Here is a 14,241-nt window from a genome sequence, read left to right on the forward strand (position 1 = left end):
ACTAGACAACACATATCAACTTACTAATACCCTCACGCTGCTTCGTCAGACGCCGGAGATGGGAATCTAGATTTGAACATCTGTATCACAATACCCCTCCTGCTTTGTCAGACATGCAGCGAGAGGAAACCTAGATCCTGCACCTGCACATCTCCGGAAATATCTTGCCTTGTATCACATGACTAATATTTGTAAGACTCGGCCCAACAGGTATCGCCGACGTCATCATCCGCCGTTGCGCGACGTAGCTTGCACCACCATACAACCATCCAGACCATTCAAAGGCCATTTATTACACATTTACAATTAGTGCAGGACAATGAGATATATGTATCATGCTGTCCCACGTTCCATCTCACGATCCATAACACTCGTCAACGCTGCAAAATTTAAACCAATTTATCCGGGGTCTATTTACTATCAGAAGCGGAGTATCACAATGGCAACCTCACGCAAGGTCCAACTTTCCCCAGAAGTTTCGGGGGTCTTTAGTCTATCCAAGCCGAGCGAAGAGAGTGCTCAAATGGCCAGCCGTCTCTTGCAGGAGAATCATGAGGTAAATATTATCATCCGTTGAGAGGGCAAGGCTGACACGTGAATAGAAATATGTATGCCACCCGAAGACTTCACTGTATTAAACTAATATGAAAAGAATCTATTTTTCAATGAAGAAGGCTTCCATAACCACATCGTGCACCAAGTTCTAACCCTTTACGGTCTTGGAGCCCCTCCCAATGTGATAGAGGCGCATTACAAGTCGAACACGTCGTACCAGATGAAGCCAAAGCCACTAAGAGAAGAGAATGTGAAAGCTATGAGCGAGCCGGAGGGATTCAAGAAGTTTCTCGGCAATATAAAGTACACGCATGACTATATCGAATTTTTCCATCGGGAACTCGAGGCCAAGGGCGTAGAGGCGGTCGTTCAAGAGTATTTATTCTCCAGGTCTGAGCTTGCAGAGGATCTGCTCGCCAGATTATACGGCGGTATGTCCATCTCCATTCTATACAGATGCCATTGCTCACTTCTCAGGATTCCTCCATCCCCTAATTCATCTCGGCTTTGGTCTTGAATTTAAACAGCCCCTCATTGTCGCCGAGGCTCTCGCAGAGGCTGCAGTTCACGATATCTGGCTTAAGCCGTTCTTTATTGGTGCCGAAAAGCTAGCCAAAGAGAGCAAAACCTCCAAAAGCCTCTCTCAACTCGTCGTGGATGTTGATTCCGATGAGAAGTTGAAGGCATCTCCTAAATGGGTATGTTCACCGTCCCCTTTGAAGCGCATACTAACATCACAGGCTGACGGCAATAAAATCCGAGACGGGATCCTCAAACGCGCCCCACAAGAGATGATCAACCATGCGTCAAAGTACCACGTGCCACTGGACCAGCTCGCTCAAAAGACGGCAGAAATGATGGATGCCACCATTTTCTACACGGCAGCAGCGCAGCACCCGCCGAAGGCGATCAAAATAGACTTCTTCTTTATGCACTGCGTGAATGCGTCCATCTTCTGGCCGACATTCAACGCCCTCTCCTGGATAAGCGACGAGAACAAATGCCGCTTACTAGAATGGAAAGGACGCCTGGATCTGGTAATGTATGTCTCTCGTGGAACGCCGCCTCTGTTGAAGGAGGAAATCGAGGAGTATACTGCAGAAACTGGCAAGGATTTGACTTGGAATCAGTTGGGAGAGAGGCTGTTCAAGATTAATAACGATGACGGACATGCAGTTAAGCTTCTGAGGGCACTTGGGACTGCAGAGCAGGTGACCAAGGGGTTCGAAGGGGGGAAGGTGCAGAAGGAGCAGTGGTTGGGAATTGGACGGATGGTGGTTGACAGCGTTGAGGCTGTACAGGGATCCGACCAGAGTCCATGGGCGAGAAGTGTGGGCTTTGATAAGGCTTGGGATGATGTGAAGGAAAGGCCAGCAAAGTCTAGCCTGTGAAGATATTCATGAATATATGGATCTACATTTGCCGGTCATTCCACGTAATTACGAAGGGTGTTCACGCCGGTACAGCTAGGTATGCAAGGAATGAGCATGTTCAGTATATAACTGATGAAAACCATATATTGTCTGATAAAATACTCTTATCATTGATTCACAACCTTTCCCCCACCCTTGGAACCGTCTAGTTAAACAGCTCAACAGCATCAAAGATCTGAAATCATTAGCATTGTACCCCAGCATACGCATGACTATACTTACGACATTGGGCTGCAAGTAGGTATCCCCACTGCTGCCAGACGCAACATCAATGGTGATCGTGTTGCTTCCAGATGTGAGTGTCCCGGCAGGAATCGTCACATCATAAACCTCTCCAAATCCACGGTACGCGCCCCTGGTGACACCACGGCTATCAATCTTCGTGGGAGCTGCTGGTGTCGCTCCTTGCCAGCTGTTGACCTTTGCTACTGGCCTGGCTCCAGCGAACGACAGAGTCGTTCCAATGCGGAGAGTTGTAGTGCCACTTGGCGCGGAAGAAAGGGTGAACTTGATCGTCGCCGGAGTGTTGACCGACTTGAACAGAGCCATTGGGAAGTCGGTGAGGGCGCTGCTGCCAACCGTGTAGGTCAATGGTCCCCAGCTGCTCATGCGCGAATCGCTAGGGTGCATTCTGAGCTGCTTGTCGGCATTGCGGAATCCCTTTGGCTGTCCATCCCAATCTCCAATCTTCCATAGCGTGTTGCGCGACTGGCTGGCTCCGGCAATGTTGGATGTGGTAGTTCCTCCGGCAGAAACACTGACAGACTGCGAGGCAAGTTGGAATTCACCCTGGTAGAGCTTCATCGTGTAGCTTCCCGGCTTCATGGCTGGCGAGGTGAAGGCTCCGCTCGACGAGGCATACACCCAGTATTGAGAGGCCGAGTTGTACCAGTGAACGACGATCTGGAATCCAGACGCAACTCCGGTAGCCGTACCCTTAACAACACCTCTGCCAGAGTCTGCGACGTAGCCGCTGATGCCAAGGTCGCTGAAGAAGGCAAAGTTGGCATCGACAGATGCCGGGATCCCGCTGCGGCTGAACTGAAGCGCGTATGGGCCGTGGAGTCCAGTGCGGTAGGCCTCGGTTTGAACGTGTCCCGAGTTCATGTAGTTATACAGCGAAGTGTAAGCTCCTCCGTTGTTGGTGTTGATGTCACGGAAGAACGGTCCGCCAGAGCTGGCTTCCTTGCCGGGGGTAGATAGAACCATGCATGCGTGGATGGATGCGTCGCTGGCAGTGACGCACTGGACCTTGTCGTCGATGAAGCGCTCGCTGCTGTAGAACTTGCTTCTTGTCTGGCCGTTCACAAGGTAGACATCAGATCCCTCGATGGCGGTTCCGCCAACAGTGGTAGAGGCAGTGCCGAAGGGATACTCGAGCGGCAGCAGAGCGCTATCGAGACGAGCAATGTAGCGCAGCTCTCCGATGGCGGGTTGAGCATTGGTGTTGGTTGCCATGTACACGATGCTGTCTCCCGACTTGACGACATAGTAGTGAGTCAGATCGAAATCAGCGCTCTTCACCACACAGGTGATCTTGGCATATTGGCCTGAAACGTTAGATTACTTAAAAACAAGGGAATGAGCACCAACTGTTAATCGTCGTTGCGGACACCGTCGCAGATCCAAGCCCAGATGCAATGTGAGACTTTGTGCTCTGATACTGATACTCAACGCCGCGGTACTTGATCGAGGTGATATCGCAGTTGGTGCGGCTGACGGTCACAACAAAGGACTCGGCGGAACCGGCGTCTATGGCATAGCTCGCAGTGGACGTCGTGATACCAAAGGCAGCAAACGCTGAAGAGACGCAGCCCAGCAGGGCGACGGACTGTACAAAAAGATGCATCGCGAAGGGTCGGCAATTGCAATTGGCGGTGGTCAAAAAAGATAGCAATTCGGGGAATCGTTTCCCATTTATAGGATCATCGCGAGATCATCACGGCCGGGCCTGGCTTGCCGCGATAACCTTGGGAGTGCTGGCCCTTTTCGTCACCAGTTAGAAATAGATTGCCGGCTGTGGGGTATAACCTCCTCGCCAATCTAAACGGCTTTAGTGCCCCCGTCTTAGAAATTGCCTTCCACTCATCGTCCGAACGTTTCAATGCGTTATGGGGTCACAAGATGATATATCCTTCCATCTGCTCTCCGTGCGTTCTTGGGAGCAATTTAGTGTCGTTCGCGGTGAGGTTAATCTTGGAATGCAATATGGAAAGTTTAGAAGGGTTCCCCGCAATGCGGAGAACGCGGGAATTATCCACTAATGGCAGTTTAAGCTTTATAGTTTTGACTGCCAATCCCTGTTGCTTCTAAACATTCGACCCCAGGAACAGTCGGTCCCTCTTATGGCGACGGATCCATTTGCCCGGTATATTTCTTCGGCATCGGTTCATCGAATACCGATTTCTGTTGAGCATCAGTTGATCTGCGGTGAAATCTTGAAACATAAGCATTCCGGCATATCATCGGCACTGCCGACCACCCTGCCTATCTTCACAACGCCCCCGAACCCCAAAAGACACGGATTAACTGGGGTAAATATCGAATATAAGCCTTTTATGACAGCTACATGATTCTAAGTCCTCCTCCATCTGCCCGACATAGTTCAACATTACCGACTTCCATTATGTCGCCCCTGAATCTTGCCAACCACCTTCTTCACTGCCGACCTCGCACGCTCTACAAAACTAATAGGCACAACAGCACGCTCGAGCTCGCGATCGTCAACCTGGATCCGCTTGCCCGCCGTCCTCCTCGATGGATCCGTATCGTCAAGCCACCCGATGATGTCATCGATGCCGCGTAGGACCCAAGGATGACGCTTCACTTCTCGCAACTTGATGCGCTCGGCCGGATCCTTCACCAGCATCCGGCGCAGGAGGTCGAACAGTTCGTCGTCGATATCCTCCATCACCAACTCTCCGTCCGCCCTGTAATCACCTTCCTTAATCTTATGGTCCGGGTCTGGGGTTCCGGGGTCAACGGCCTTGAGCCGCCGCCTGGGTATATATACATCTTGCTGCGCAATTGCTCTAAACAGCTGGTATTCGTCTTCGGCCAGGAAGGGAATTCTGGCAAATATAAGACAGTAGAGGGTCACGCCCAGCGACCAGATATCGATCTGGTCGTTGATTCTGGGCTGTGGGGTATCGAGGTCTGTATAGCACAGCTCTGGGGCAAAGAACGCCGGCGTGCCGACTGTCTTTGATAGCTCAACGTCGTCATCGAACTCAGTCTCATCCGACTCGGAGGCATTCTCTCCTTGCTCGCCATCCCTCGTTGGCCTGCCAAAGAAGGAGACGCCAAAGTCGGATATCTTCACCCGGTGCTCTTTTGTCCACAGTAGGTTCGCCGGCTTGATATCGCGGTGAACGATTCCTTCGTAGTGTAGATATTCCAGTCCCAACACCGTATCTCGAAAGGTTGACCTCGCTTGATCCATCGTGAAGCACGGGACGTAAGAGAAGTCCTCTTCAAACGAGTCGTTGTGGGTGACATCGTCAACCGACGACATGTGCGAGATGATACTGTCGGCCATGCTCGGCGACCTTGCACGATTCGCGAGCGCATCGTCTCGCAGTGCGAGGGGATTGGCGCTTCCAAACCCTCCCGTAGCAGACGACAGGGTTGACGGGGTTGACGGCAGGGGGCATGGCTCGTCGTCTTCATTGTCGCTGTCGATCGGCCCAATGTCCAGGTACGTCGGTACCATGGTGCGATGCGCGGTAGAGCTCGTACGCGACGGCGTGCAGGACGCTGCACGCGAGGTCGGATTCGAGTTGGGGTTCGAGCGGACGAGCGAGGTGTGCGACACGTGTGACGTGTGCGACTGGAAGGACCGCGGGATGAAGAGCGATTCGTGCGTCGGTACGCGAGAGAGCGGCGTCACATCGCCAAACTCGTCCTCGTCGTCTCCATGCTCCAAGCTCCAGAAGTCGGCCGAGTGCGTCTGGTTGGCCAGCTTCGCTCGCTGTGCATCCTTGCGGATCCTGCGCCGCTCGAGCATCTTGAAGAGCCTCTCCTCGTCGCCGCCGTCCTCCTCGCAGCGCAGCTCCCTCTCTATCCGTCTCCTCTCGAACGCGCAGATCTGCGATGTGCCCTTGCGCCTCCATTTAATCTCTCCGAGCTCGACATACTCGAGAATCATGTAGATCTTCTTGTAGTCGGGGTCGTCTATCACTTCGTACAGGCCCACGATGTCGGGGTGTCGTATCTTCTTGAGGATGGCAATCTCCCTCTTCGTCTTCGTCTCCGGCGAGGAGCTGACACGGGTGAGCCGGCGCTTCTTCGAGTATCGCTGGATGATCTTGATGGCGACCTTCTCGTCGGTCTCGATGTTCCTAGCCAGCTTCACCTTGCCGTGCATGCCGCGACCGATCTCTCCGAGGATCTCATACTGGTTGATGAGCTTGCGCCCGGTGATGTAGTCTTGTTCGATGGCGGCTTTGTGCGTCCTGTGCAAGAGAGAGACGGTTAGCACATGTCAAGGTTTGGTGGATTGTGAAGTGCATGGGGCGACGACTCACTCTCGAACCTTGTGCATCTGCAATGGGTGCAGGAAGGGGCTACCGGCGGGCGTGCCAGACGACGAGGCCGGGTAGAGACGAGACGGGGAGCTGCTCTGCGCGGGACTGTAGAGCCCGGGGCTGGACATGGCTGAGGTGGCAGCCATGCCCTGAGTCTTTATGGGGTGGGGATTCATATTCATATTCATATTCATCCTGGCTGGTGAAGTTGTTCACTGCTGAAAACCAACATGGTGGTGCGCACATTCAGTGCATAACTCCCGCAGCTGAGTGGTGGTGGTGGTGGTGGTGGATGTGGGCGGGTGGGAGGAGGCGGAGGCGGTGTATTTGTGAAGGCAGTTCGAGTGTCAGTGTCGAACGAGTATATTGTCGAGTATAAGTTCGAAGTATTAAATGGTTATTTTGAGGAAATTGTGAGGTTGAGAATGGGACAGCGAGTAGCGGCGGCGGAGTGGGAGAAAAGTTGACGGGATGTGAGTCCGTTGAGTGGATTTTGGGGATGAGTTGAGTTGAGTGGGTGGCGAGGGGCGAGGGGGGGGTGGGTGGAGGGCGAGGGCGAGGGGCGCGGGTGGATAAGGCAGGCAGGGCGGGCGGTGAATGGCCAAAAGTGCGGCGGAAGTGGGTAGTTTGGGTAGTTTGGGTTGGCAGAAAAGAGCTGTAGGTGGGAGAGTGACCTGGTGTGAATTTGAGGTGACGACGATGACGACGGCGGCGACAGGAGCGACGGCGAGGGTGAAATGAGGCCGATGAGGAGGGCGGTGATGGCGAGAGGTATCAAGATGAGGATTTCCAATAAATAACCAGTAGAAAGTAGAGTAAAGGTGAGTAGAACAAGACGGGACTGTTCTGTCGAGAGTAGAATAGCAGTAGAATAGCAGTAGAATAGCACGGATGATCACTAAGATCGGAGATCAGCGATCAGAAATCATTAATCAGTGATTCTGTAAGTACCGTCCAATACAATTTAGTACTTGGAGGTACTTGTAGCTGTCTCTTTTTTTCTCTCTTTTCTCTCTTTTCTCTCTTGTGGCGTCTCTCGATGGAGTACTGTGCTGCGAAGTACCCGTTCGGTGTGTCGTGCTGAGAAATACACTGGTTGTTCTGAGAAATACTATGTAGAGTATTCTGCGGATTGTCGGGTATTGTTGGGTGTAGCTTGAAATGGCCCAAACGTGGAGGATTTCTATAGTATATAGCATGTGGGATATACCATCGATATATGGAAGCATGTCCACTCCCAAGACTCCCATCTCCCATACCCATCCCTATCCCCTCCCCTCCCCCTTAAAAGCGGCGAGATCAAGTCGCCGCCGTCCCTACCTTGCCCGCCATCGTCGCCCAATCCATACTCCCTGCTCCATGCTGCCCTATCTGCCATCTGCCCTACTCCCGTCCCTTCCCTGCCCCTCGTCCCCAGATCGAACCAATCCACGGCCCACGATAAGGAAAGAAAGATGCTGGGGTTGTCATGCTGCACAGGTACCTGCTTGACCATGGCTGATGGCTGATGGCCGATGTCTCATCCACCAATCTCCCGTACTCTGCTGTACTGCTGTACTGCTGTACTGTTGTACTTCCTCCCAAACAATGCCCGGCATGTTGACATGTTGGCATGTTGGGGCCAGTGAGGGTGATAAGATCGCTGCGAATCCCTAAAGATGGGCGCAGACGGACGTGTCAGCGGCATCAGCGGCGTCCTTGGGTCAAGACACGGTGCCAGAGATACATATTCTCACTCCTGAGGCAAAGACATATATGATCCTTGATTTGTTAGGGTGTTGTGCCGCCAGCAACAATCGAGTATGGAGTATGGGAAGCCCGGCCTTAATATCTGCAAACCCGCCAATATTACCACCCATAGGAGCCAGATCACGGCAAACCCGCCAATATTACCATCCACAGCTGCCAGGTCACGGCAAATATCCCGCATCCAAGCTATGGCCTGGGCTGCACTTTCGCCTGGCATCACCGATATGGTAAAGTACACACACGTGTGGTGGTGTTGTGGTGGTGTTGTGGCGGCGCCAATATCCCATATTACACAGCATCAGATTGCCCTGTCCTGAGCGACATCTTGACTCTCTCCCCACCACCTCCCCCTTCCCCCGCACCATGCCCGCTATACCCGCAACAAACCGAACAAACGCCCATCAATCAGCATCCAACACCCCAAACTTCGACAGTGACAGTGCCAGAACGTGAGACAGATCTCACCTCGACACGCACTATCGACGCTCGGCACCGTCGGCGGCACGCTTACCTCACCCCCCCAACTAAGCACATCCCAATCAAAGTCGGACAAACCAAGACAAAACTGCCAGATAAACCAGCCTCTCTCTCCCTACCCAAGTCAGACCTGCCAGCGATCCCGCCGCATAGCGCCCTTTTCTCCCAGCCGAGAGGCCATGTCAGGCCAAGGAACGGTCCAAGCACCCTCCCCTCCTCCTCCTCCCATGCCTGCGCTGCACGACCCAACTCCGCTTCCCTTCCCTCCCCTTCCCGTCCGTCGCGCGCGGGGCCGGCGCGGATCCACGACCGATTAAATCCCCTGTGGCCGCCTCAGCCGCGGTCCCCATCCCAAAAATGTGCGCGACTTTTCGATCGGGTTTTGCGACGGGCGGCCGTGCGCGAGCGAGGCTTCATGCAGAGTACTCGTGCAGGCTCCACTACGACAGGAGACTCTGCTGGTCGATGAATGCAGACCTCCTGCGCGTCATCCCGCTAGGCCCGGCTGTCCGCTGCGGCGCGAGTGAAGGATGAGCGAGGCATAGACTCATGGGATTGGTGAGCTGACCCTAGAGAGGAATGCTAACTCGACTCTCCCATGCTCCAACTGTCGCAAGTGCCTCAGGTTGAACCCATCTTCCAAGCCCGAGGAGCCGTCATGGTGGCTTAGGCACTGGTGCGCTTTCGGTTGGCTGGGGGTACAGGTGAGCGCCGCTTTTGACGCCTTTCGTGGGAGCAGGGGAGGAAGTCGGAGTCTTTCTTTTCTTGCCGCAGCTACATAGATAACATGTACACACCAAGTCCGTCCATGTAGGGTACTTGGTATCGTGCTGCTGCTTCACTCCACAGGACGGACTCAGGACGGGCCGACACCGAGGTTCTGTGCTCGGTGCCGTGTAACCCTCTCCAGCACTGTGTCCCGTTGATGGCGACGAACACATGGTCAGTGCGACTGCACATAAGATGACCATGCAGGCACTTCCGCGGAAACCAGACCGTATTTGTGATAGGGGCTACTCATAGAGGGAGGGAGGAGAAGGCCGGAGCTGCCTTGCAAACGTGTAGTATTTACAGTATGTCGTATTATATGGTACAGTATAGTACAGCTCTCCTCGTAGCGTGACCTTGACGTCCATGGAGAAACTCAACATGAAAAGGCTATGACAATGTGGCGTCTTCAACGACCTATACATGACTCATGATCGGCATCAGTTCGATAACCTATTGGCCAGGAAGTCCAGCTCAGGGCTTCACATCAGGAGCCTTCAGCTTCGCCGCGGCGGCATCCCTGACCTTCGTATCCCATCCCGCCTTCCCAACACCCTCCATCAACTTGCTTCGCGGAGGTGTGCACGGCATGACAGGGTTCTTCAGCGGCATGAACACATCCAACAGATGCCCCTGCACAAAACTTACCAACATCGTGGAGATCCAATAATACAATACTCCCGCGGGCAATGCTAGCGTCAGCGGTCCCGCTGCCAGAGCGAGGAGTTTCAGCATGTTCCGAAGTCTGCGTTGAAAGGTAGAGGGTGTGCCCACTGGGGCTGCGGCGCGTGTGAAGTAGTGCGAAGGCACGAGATGGAGGAGCATTGTGGCGGACAGCGCGAAGGGGAGGATGAGGAGCGGATCTGCAGCGCTGAGGTCGACGAACCATAGAGGCCCTTCGGTGGTCATCGAAGGTTCTATCCGGGTGAGCGCAGTGGCAATGTCTGTGTTCGCGGTTGCACCAGACGCAGTTTCAGCAGCGCCTTCCGTCACAGAAGGCACGGAGCTGAAAATCAAACGCAACAGTCCGCTGCCAGCTCCAGCCAACCGTCTGATTGACTCGATGATTATGAGGAAGAATGGGAGTTGTAGCGCGGGTGCGATGAACAGCTTGTAGCGTTGGCAGGAGAAGGCCTTGTAGATTTCCATCGTCTTGCGTGCGGCCAGCACCTTCATGTTGGAGGTTCCCTTGGATATGTCAACATTGCGCTCCAGTGCCCCTCGCCATGCTGTAATGAGAGGTGTAAGGCTTCGTTGCTTCGATATTATGCGGCGAGACCATATCGTCAGCGGGAGAAAGGCAAGGCGGACTGCGACGGCAGCAAATGGGATGGCCGCCCACCAAGGGAGAACATGGTGGATTCCGAGGAAGGCGTTGTGAGTAGCCTCGAGGACGGGGTCGAGGATTGTATATTTCTGACGGGGCGTAGCATGGAAGGATCGTGAGGCTGCAGAGGGGAAGCAGGACAGGAACGGTTGTGGTTGTCGAGCTTGCTGGAATTGTAGCCGCACTGCTCGAGAGAGTGGGCGTTGCACGAGATGCCGCGACATGAAGCTGGCTCCGAGTTTTGAGGCGTTCGGGGCCAATTGGCACGAAACCCTTTGCTAGATAGCTCTGACCATCAAAAGATATTAGCTGGAGACAGGCTGACTTGAAATAGCAGCGATACCCAATCTACCGTTCTGTCAATGTATCGCGGGATGAAGACAAAATATCGCGGGCGTCAGCCTTTCGGCACCGGGCCTTTAATTTGCCGAGAACACGAGCCCACGTGTGTTACTTGTCACGTCGCAACGTCCTCAGCCTTGCCATGCGCCAAGCAACATACATACCTAATACGGAGTTTCATAGTTCTGGACCATTTCCATGCTGATATAACACTTTCGTGCCTCTTTATAAGGGCAGAATGATCCCTCTAGGCTGGCTCCTTGGCATCACTGCCTTGGTGACACTTCTGCCCGTAGGATTACTCCTCTACGGCCATTCGCTAGCCCAGATACTTGGAGAGACGATAGGGTGGTACTTACTAAAGCGGACGGCCCCGAAGAGGGCAATCATTCTCAAAAAGGTTGCCGAGGAAGAGGCGGAGCTGGCAAAGGAGGCGGCGCGCGGGAAGAAGGCCAAGGAAGGCGACGAGGAGTGGGAGAGGGTTGAAAGCTACACTGTTGGCAACGCTGTGAACGGAGATGTCGCCGAGAAGGATTGGGAGGGGATCGTGGGCTTCCTACACCCATTCTGCAACGCAGGGGGTGGTGGTGAGAGAGTTCTCTGGGCAGCTGTGCGCGCGACGCAGCAGAGGTGGCCCAAGGCTACATGTGTGGTTTATACGGGCGACCACGATGTCACCAAGGAGAAGATGCTGGAGAGGGTTGAGGTATGTTGGTCCTACGCCCTACAATTCACTGCTAATGATTTGCGAGTAGAATCGGTTCAATATCCAGCTTCACGCGCCGACCGTCACCTTCCTCTATCTCACAACACGGCACTTAGTCCTAGCCTCAACATGGTCATTTGCAACTCTCTTCGGCCAATCCTTGGGCTCGTTGTTCATGGCCTACGACGCCTTCTCCCTTTTAGTCCCGGATATCTTTGTCGACACTATGGGCTATGCATTCGCTCTTGGGCTGTGCAAGCTGATGTTCCCAAAGGTGCCGACGGGAGCATACGTCCACTACCCCACAATCTCCACAGACATGCTTGCCTCGCTCGACTCTACGACCAACAGCACACACGGTGTCAACGCCGGAAAGGGCGTCGGCGCGAAGGGTGCAGCGAAGAAGGTTTACTGGGAGATTTTCGCCAAGGTCTACGGCTGGGTCGGCTCCTCGATTGACGTCGTCATGACGAACTCTACATGGACACAGGGCCATATCCGCTCACTATGGGGCGGTTTCCGAGCTGAGCGTGGCGTCATGTCTGATATAGCAGTTGTGTACCCTCCCGTCGCAGTCGAAGAGCTCGAGAGCGAAATCGAAATCTCGGCAGAGAGTGAGAAGAAGAGGTCGAAGACGCTCTTGTACATTGCGCAGTTCCGGCCGGAGAAGAATCACACGTTGATATTGAACTCATTCGCCGAGTTCATGCGCACAAAGACGCCTGCCACGAAAGGCGCAAAGCTTGTCCTTGTCGGGAGTGTGCGGGATGATTCCGACTCAAAGCGCGTGTATGAGCTGAGATTATTGGCCAACGAGCTCCAGATCAAGGACAGTGTGGAATTCCATCTGGATGCCTCTTGGCCAGAGATATTGGAGTGGTTACGAAAGGCGTCTGTGGGTGTCAATGGAATGTGGAATGAGCACTTTGGCATTGGTGTTGTAGAATATCAGGCGGCGGGGTTGATCGCGGTGGTACATAAGAGTGGCGGACCGAAGATAGATATTGTTACAGAGGTGGAGGGGAAGCCAACTGGTGAGTTTTCCGAGAATGCCTTCTATTTGCCAGGATCTAACGGATATCAGGGTTCCATGCGACAACTTCGACTGAATTTGCCGAAGGGTTCGAGAAGGCACTGTCACTCAAGGATACACTTGACTGGCGTCGCAGGGCACGGTTGTCTGCAAAAGGTTTTACAGAAGAGGAGTTTGCGAAGAGGTTCATCAAACAGATGGAGACGCTGGTGCTGCTGCAGGTTAACGGGCCAGGCCCTGGTAAGAAGATAGATACCCATTTTACAGAGGGATTCCACATGTAGATATATCAAAGAAAGGCATGTATATTTTGTCAACTGCGGGAAATACACGTGAAACCTTGACACAAGCATTGTAACCAGGCAGAGCCGTCGAATTATCTTTCGTATCATATCGACTTGAACAACCGTATCCTCTACAGTCTGAAATTAAAGAAACTGGTATCACAATCGACGCCTAACCCATCAAGTCTACACTTTCCACGGCCCATCCCAAAGCACCTTCTTAGGCTTAAGCAGGATCCCCCTCTCATCAAACTCGACACCCTCCTCCTTCAGAATCAACAGTTTCTTCGACACATTCCCCCCCTCGGGCAACACCTTTTTCGCGACATCCGCCTTCGCCCCCTTCGGCGTAGACCTGCTCGCCGTTCCCTGTGCCGTCCCATCCTTTGCCCTCTTAAACGTCGTCCGCTTGATTACTTCTCCGTCATATCCATTGATATAGCCGCTGGCATTCACGCAGCGGTGGCACGGGACCTCGGGCGCGAAGGGGTTGTTGCGCAGTGCGTTGCCGACGGCGCGGGGTGAGGACTTCAGAGCGCGGGCGAGGGCGCCATATGTCGTGACACGGCCTTCCGGGATCTGGGTCAGGAGGGTGTAGACGCGCTCTTGGAATTCTGTGACGGGCATTTTGGGTGCTGTGGTAGGGTCGAATGTGGATCTGCCACCTTGAGGGATGGGTAGAGATTGAACTCGCCGTATGTCAGTTCCGTTCCAAACGTATAGGTATATCCTGAAGGTTATTTGGTTGAGGCATAAAAAGGCGCATAATGGACGCGTTGATGAGGTATTCCGGGCTTTGGGTCCTCGGCGTTTGTGAGCTCGGTATTTGACGCGGTTCTAGGCACTGATCAATAATCAATTGCCAGGCGGGAGTGAGTCAACAACCACGCCCTTTCAAATACATGACACTTATTATGCTTTTCAAAAATAGTAGCTCTCTCGATACACTTTTTATAGCTTTTTCATGATACCAAAGCCTTTAGTATGTTATTCTGTAGAGATTTAAATATTATCCCCAAATTTATTAGTTTCATTGATAAT

The 14,241-nt window shown here is 53.4% G+C and overlaps 6 protein-coding genes across 6 annotated transcripts; 2 read left to right on the plus strand and 4 right to left on the minus strand.

Annotated features, from left to right (window-relative positions):
- Window positions 1-59: 59 nt before the first annotated feature.
- VE01_04091 (uncharacterized protein) lies at window positions 60-2,117 on the plus strand. The gene is made up of 5 exons (XM_018273568.2): window positions 60-556; window positions 603-608; window positions 653-986; window positions 1,033-1,253; window positions 1,296-2,117. The coding sequence occupies exons 1-5, from the start codon at window positions 320-322 to the stop codon at window positions 1,944-1,946; spliced, it is 1,449 nt and encodes a 482-aa protein (XP_018130473.2). The 5' UTR covers window positions 60-319; the 3' UTR covers window positions 1,947-2,117.
- A 16-nt stretch (window positions 2,118-2,133) lies between these two features.
- VE01_04092 (uncharacterized protein) lies at window positions 2,134-3,837 on the minus strand (the record flags this gene model as incomplete). Its single annotated transcript, XM_018273569.1, has 3 exons — window positions 2,134-2,163; window positions 2,211-3,538; window positions 3,582-3,837. The coding sequence occupies 3 exons, from the start codon at window positions 3,835-3,837 to the stop codon at window positions 2,134-2,136; spliced, it is 1,614 nt and encodes a 537-aa protein (XP_018130470.1).
- A 762-nt stretch (window positions 3,838-4,599) lies between these two features.
- On the minus strand, window positions 4,600-6,642 carry VE01_04093 (uncharacterized protein; the record flags this gene model as incomplete). Its single annotated transcript, XM_018273570.1, has 2 exons — window positions 4,600-6,442; window positions 6,515-6,642. 2 exons carry the CDS (start codon window positions 6,640-6,642, stop codon window positions 4,600-4,602), a joined length of 1,971 nt encoding a protein of 656 aa, XP_018130471.1.
- Window positions 6,643-8,957: 2,315 nt separating this feature from the next.
- Window positions 8,958-11,297, minus strand: VE01_04094 (uncharacterized protein). The gene has a single exon (XM_018273571.2). It carries the CDS (start codon window positions 11,057-11,059, stop codon window positions 9,983-9,985), a length of 1,077 nt encoding a protein of 358 aa, XP_018130476.1. The 5' UTR covers window positions 11,060-11,297; the 3' UTR covers window positions 8,958-9,982.
- Window positions 9,973-13,217, plus strand: ALG11 (asparagine-linked glycosylation protein). Its single transcript, XM_018273572.2, has 3 exons — window positions 9,973-11,883; window positions 11,933-12,917; window positions 12,968-13,217. Exons 1-3 carry the CDS (start codon window positions 11,416-11,418, stop codon window positions 13,198-13,200), a joined length of 1,686 nt encoding a protein of 561 aa, XP_018130477.1. The 5' UTR covers window positions 9,973-11,415; the 3' UTR covers window positions 13,201-13,217.
- VE01_04096 (uncharacterized protein) lies at window positions 13,206-14,134 on the minus strand. The gene has a single exon (XM_018273573.2). It carries the CDS (start codon window positions 13,825-13,827, stop codon window positions 13,387-13,389), a length of 441 nt encoding a protein of 146 aa, XP_018130474.1. The 5' UTR covers window positions 13,828-14,134; the 3' UTR covers window positions 13,206-13,386.
- Window positions 14,135-14,241: the final 107 nt, after the last annotated feature.

Source organism: Pseudogymnoascus verrucosus (genome assembly GCF_001662655.1).
Source record: "Pseudogymnoascus verrucosus strain UAMH 10579 unplaced genomic scaffold scaffold_21, whole genome shotgun sequence".
NCBI lineage: Eukaryota > Fungi > Ascomycota > Leotiomycetes > Thelebolales > Thelebolaceae > Pseudogymnoascus > Pseudogymnoascus verrucosus.

What these genes read in the sequence shown, in the direction of transcription:
- VE01_04091 (XM_018273568.2), top strand. Translation starts at nt 320, where the DNA reads ATGAGATATATGTATCATGCTGTCCCACGTTCCATCTCACGATCCATA. An exon ending in GCTCGCCAGATTATACGGCG is followed by an intron (nt 987 to 1,032) that starts GTATGTCCATCT and finishes CTCACTTCTCAG; the next exon opens with GATTCCTCCATCCCCTAATT. An exon ending in TGAAGGCATCTCCTAAATGG is followed by an intron (nt 1,254 to 1,295) that starts GTATGTTCACCG and finishes CTAACATCACAG; the next exon opens with GCTGACGGCAATAAAATCCG.
- VE01_04094 (XM_018273571.2), bottom strand. Translation starts at nt 11,059, where the DNA reads ATGTCGCGGCATCTCGTGCAACGCCCACTCTCTCGAGCAGTGCGGCTA.
- ALG11 (XM_018273572.2), top strand. Translation starts at nt 11,416, where the DNA reads ATGATCCCTCTAGGCTGGCTCCTTGGCATCACTGCCTTGGTGACACTT. An exon ending in AGATGCTGGAGAGGGTTGAG is followed by an intron (nt 11,884 to 11,932) that starts GTATGTTGGTCC and finishes ATTTGCGAGTAG; the next exon opens with AATCGGTTCAATATCCAGCT. An exon ending in GGTGGAGGGGAAGCCAACTG is followed by an intron (nt 12,918 to 12,967) that starts GTGAGTTTTCCG and finishes AACGGATATCAG; the next exon opens with GGTTCCATGCGACAACTTCG.
- VE01_04096 (XM_018273573.2), bottom strand. Translation starts at nt 13,827, where the DNA reads ATGCCCGTCACAGAATTCCAAGAGCGCGTCTACACCCTCCTGACCCAG.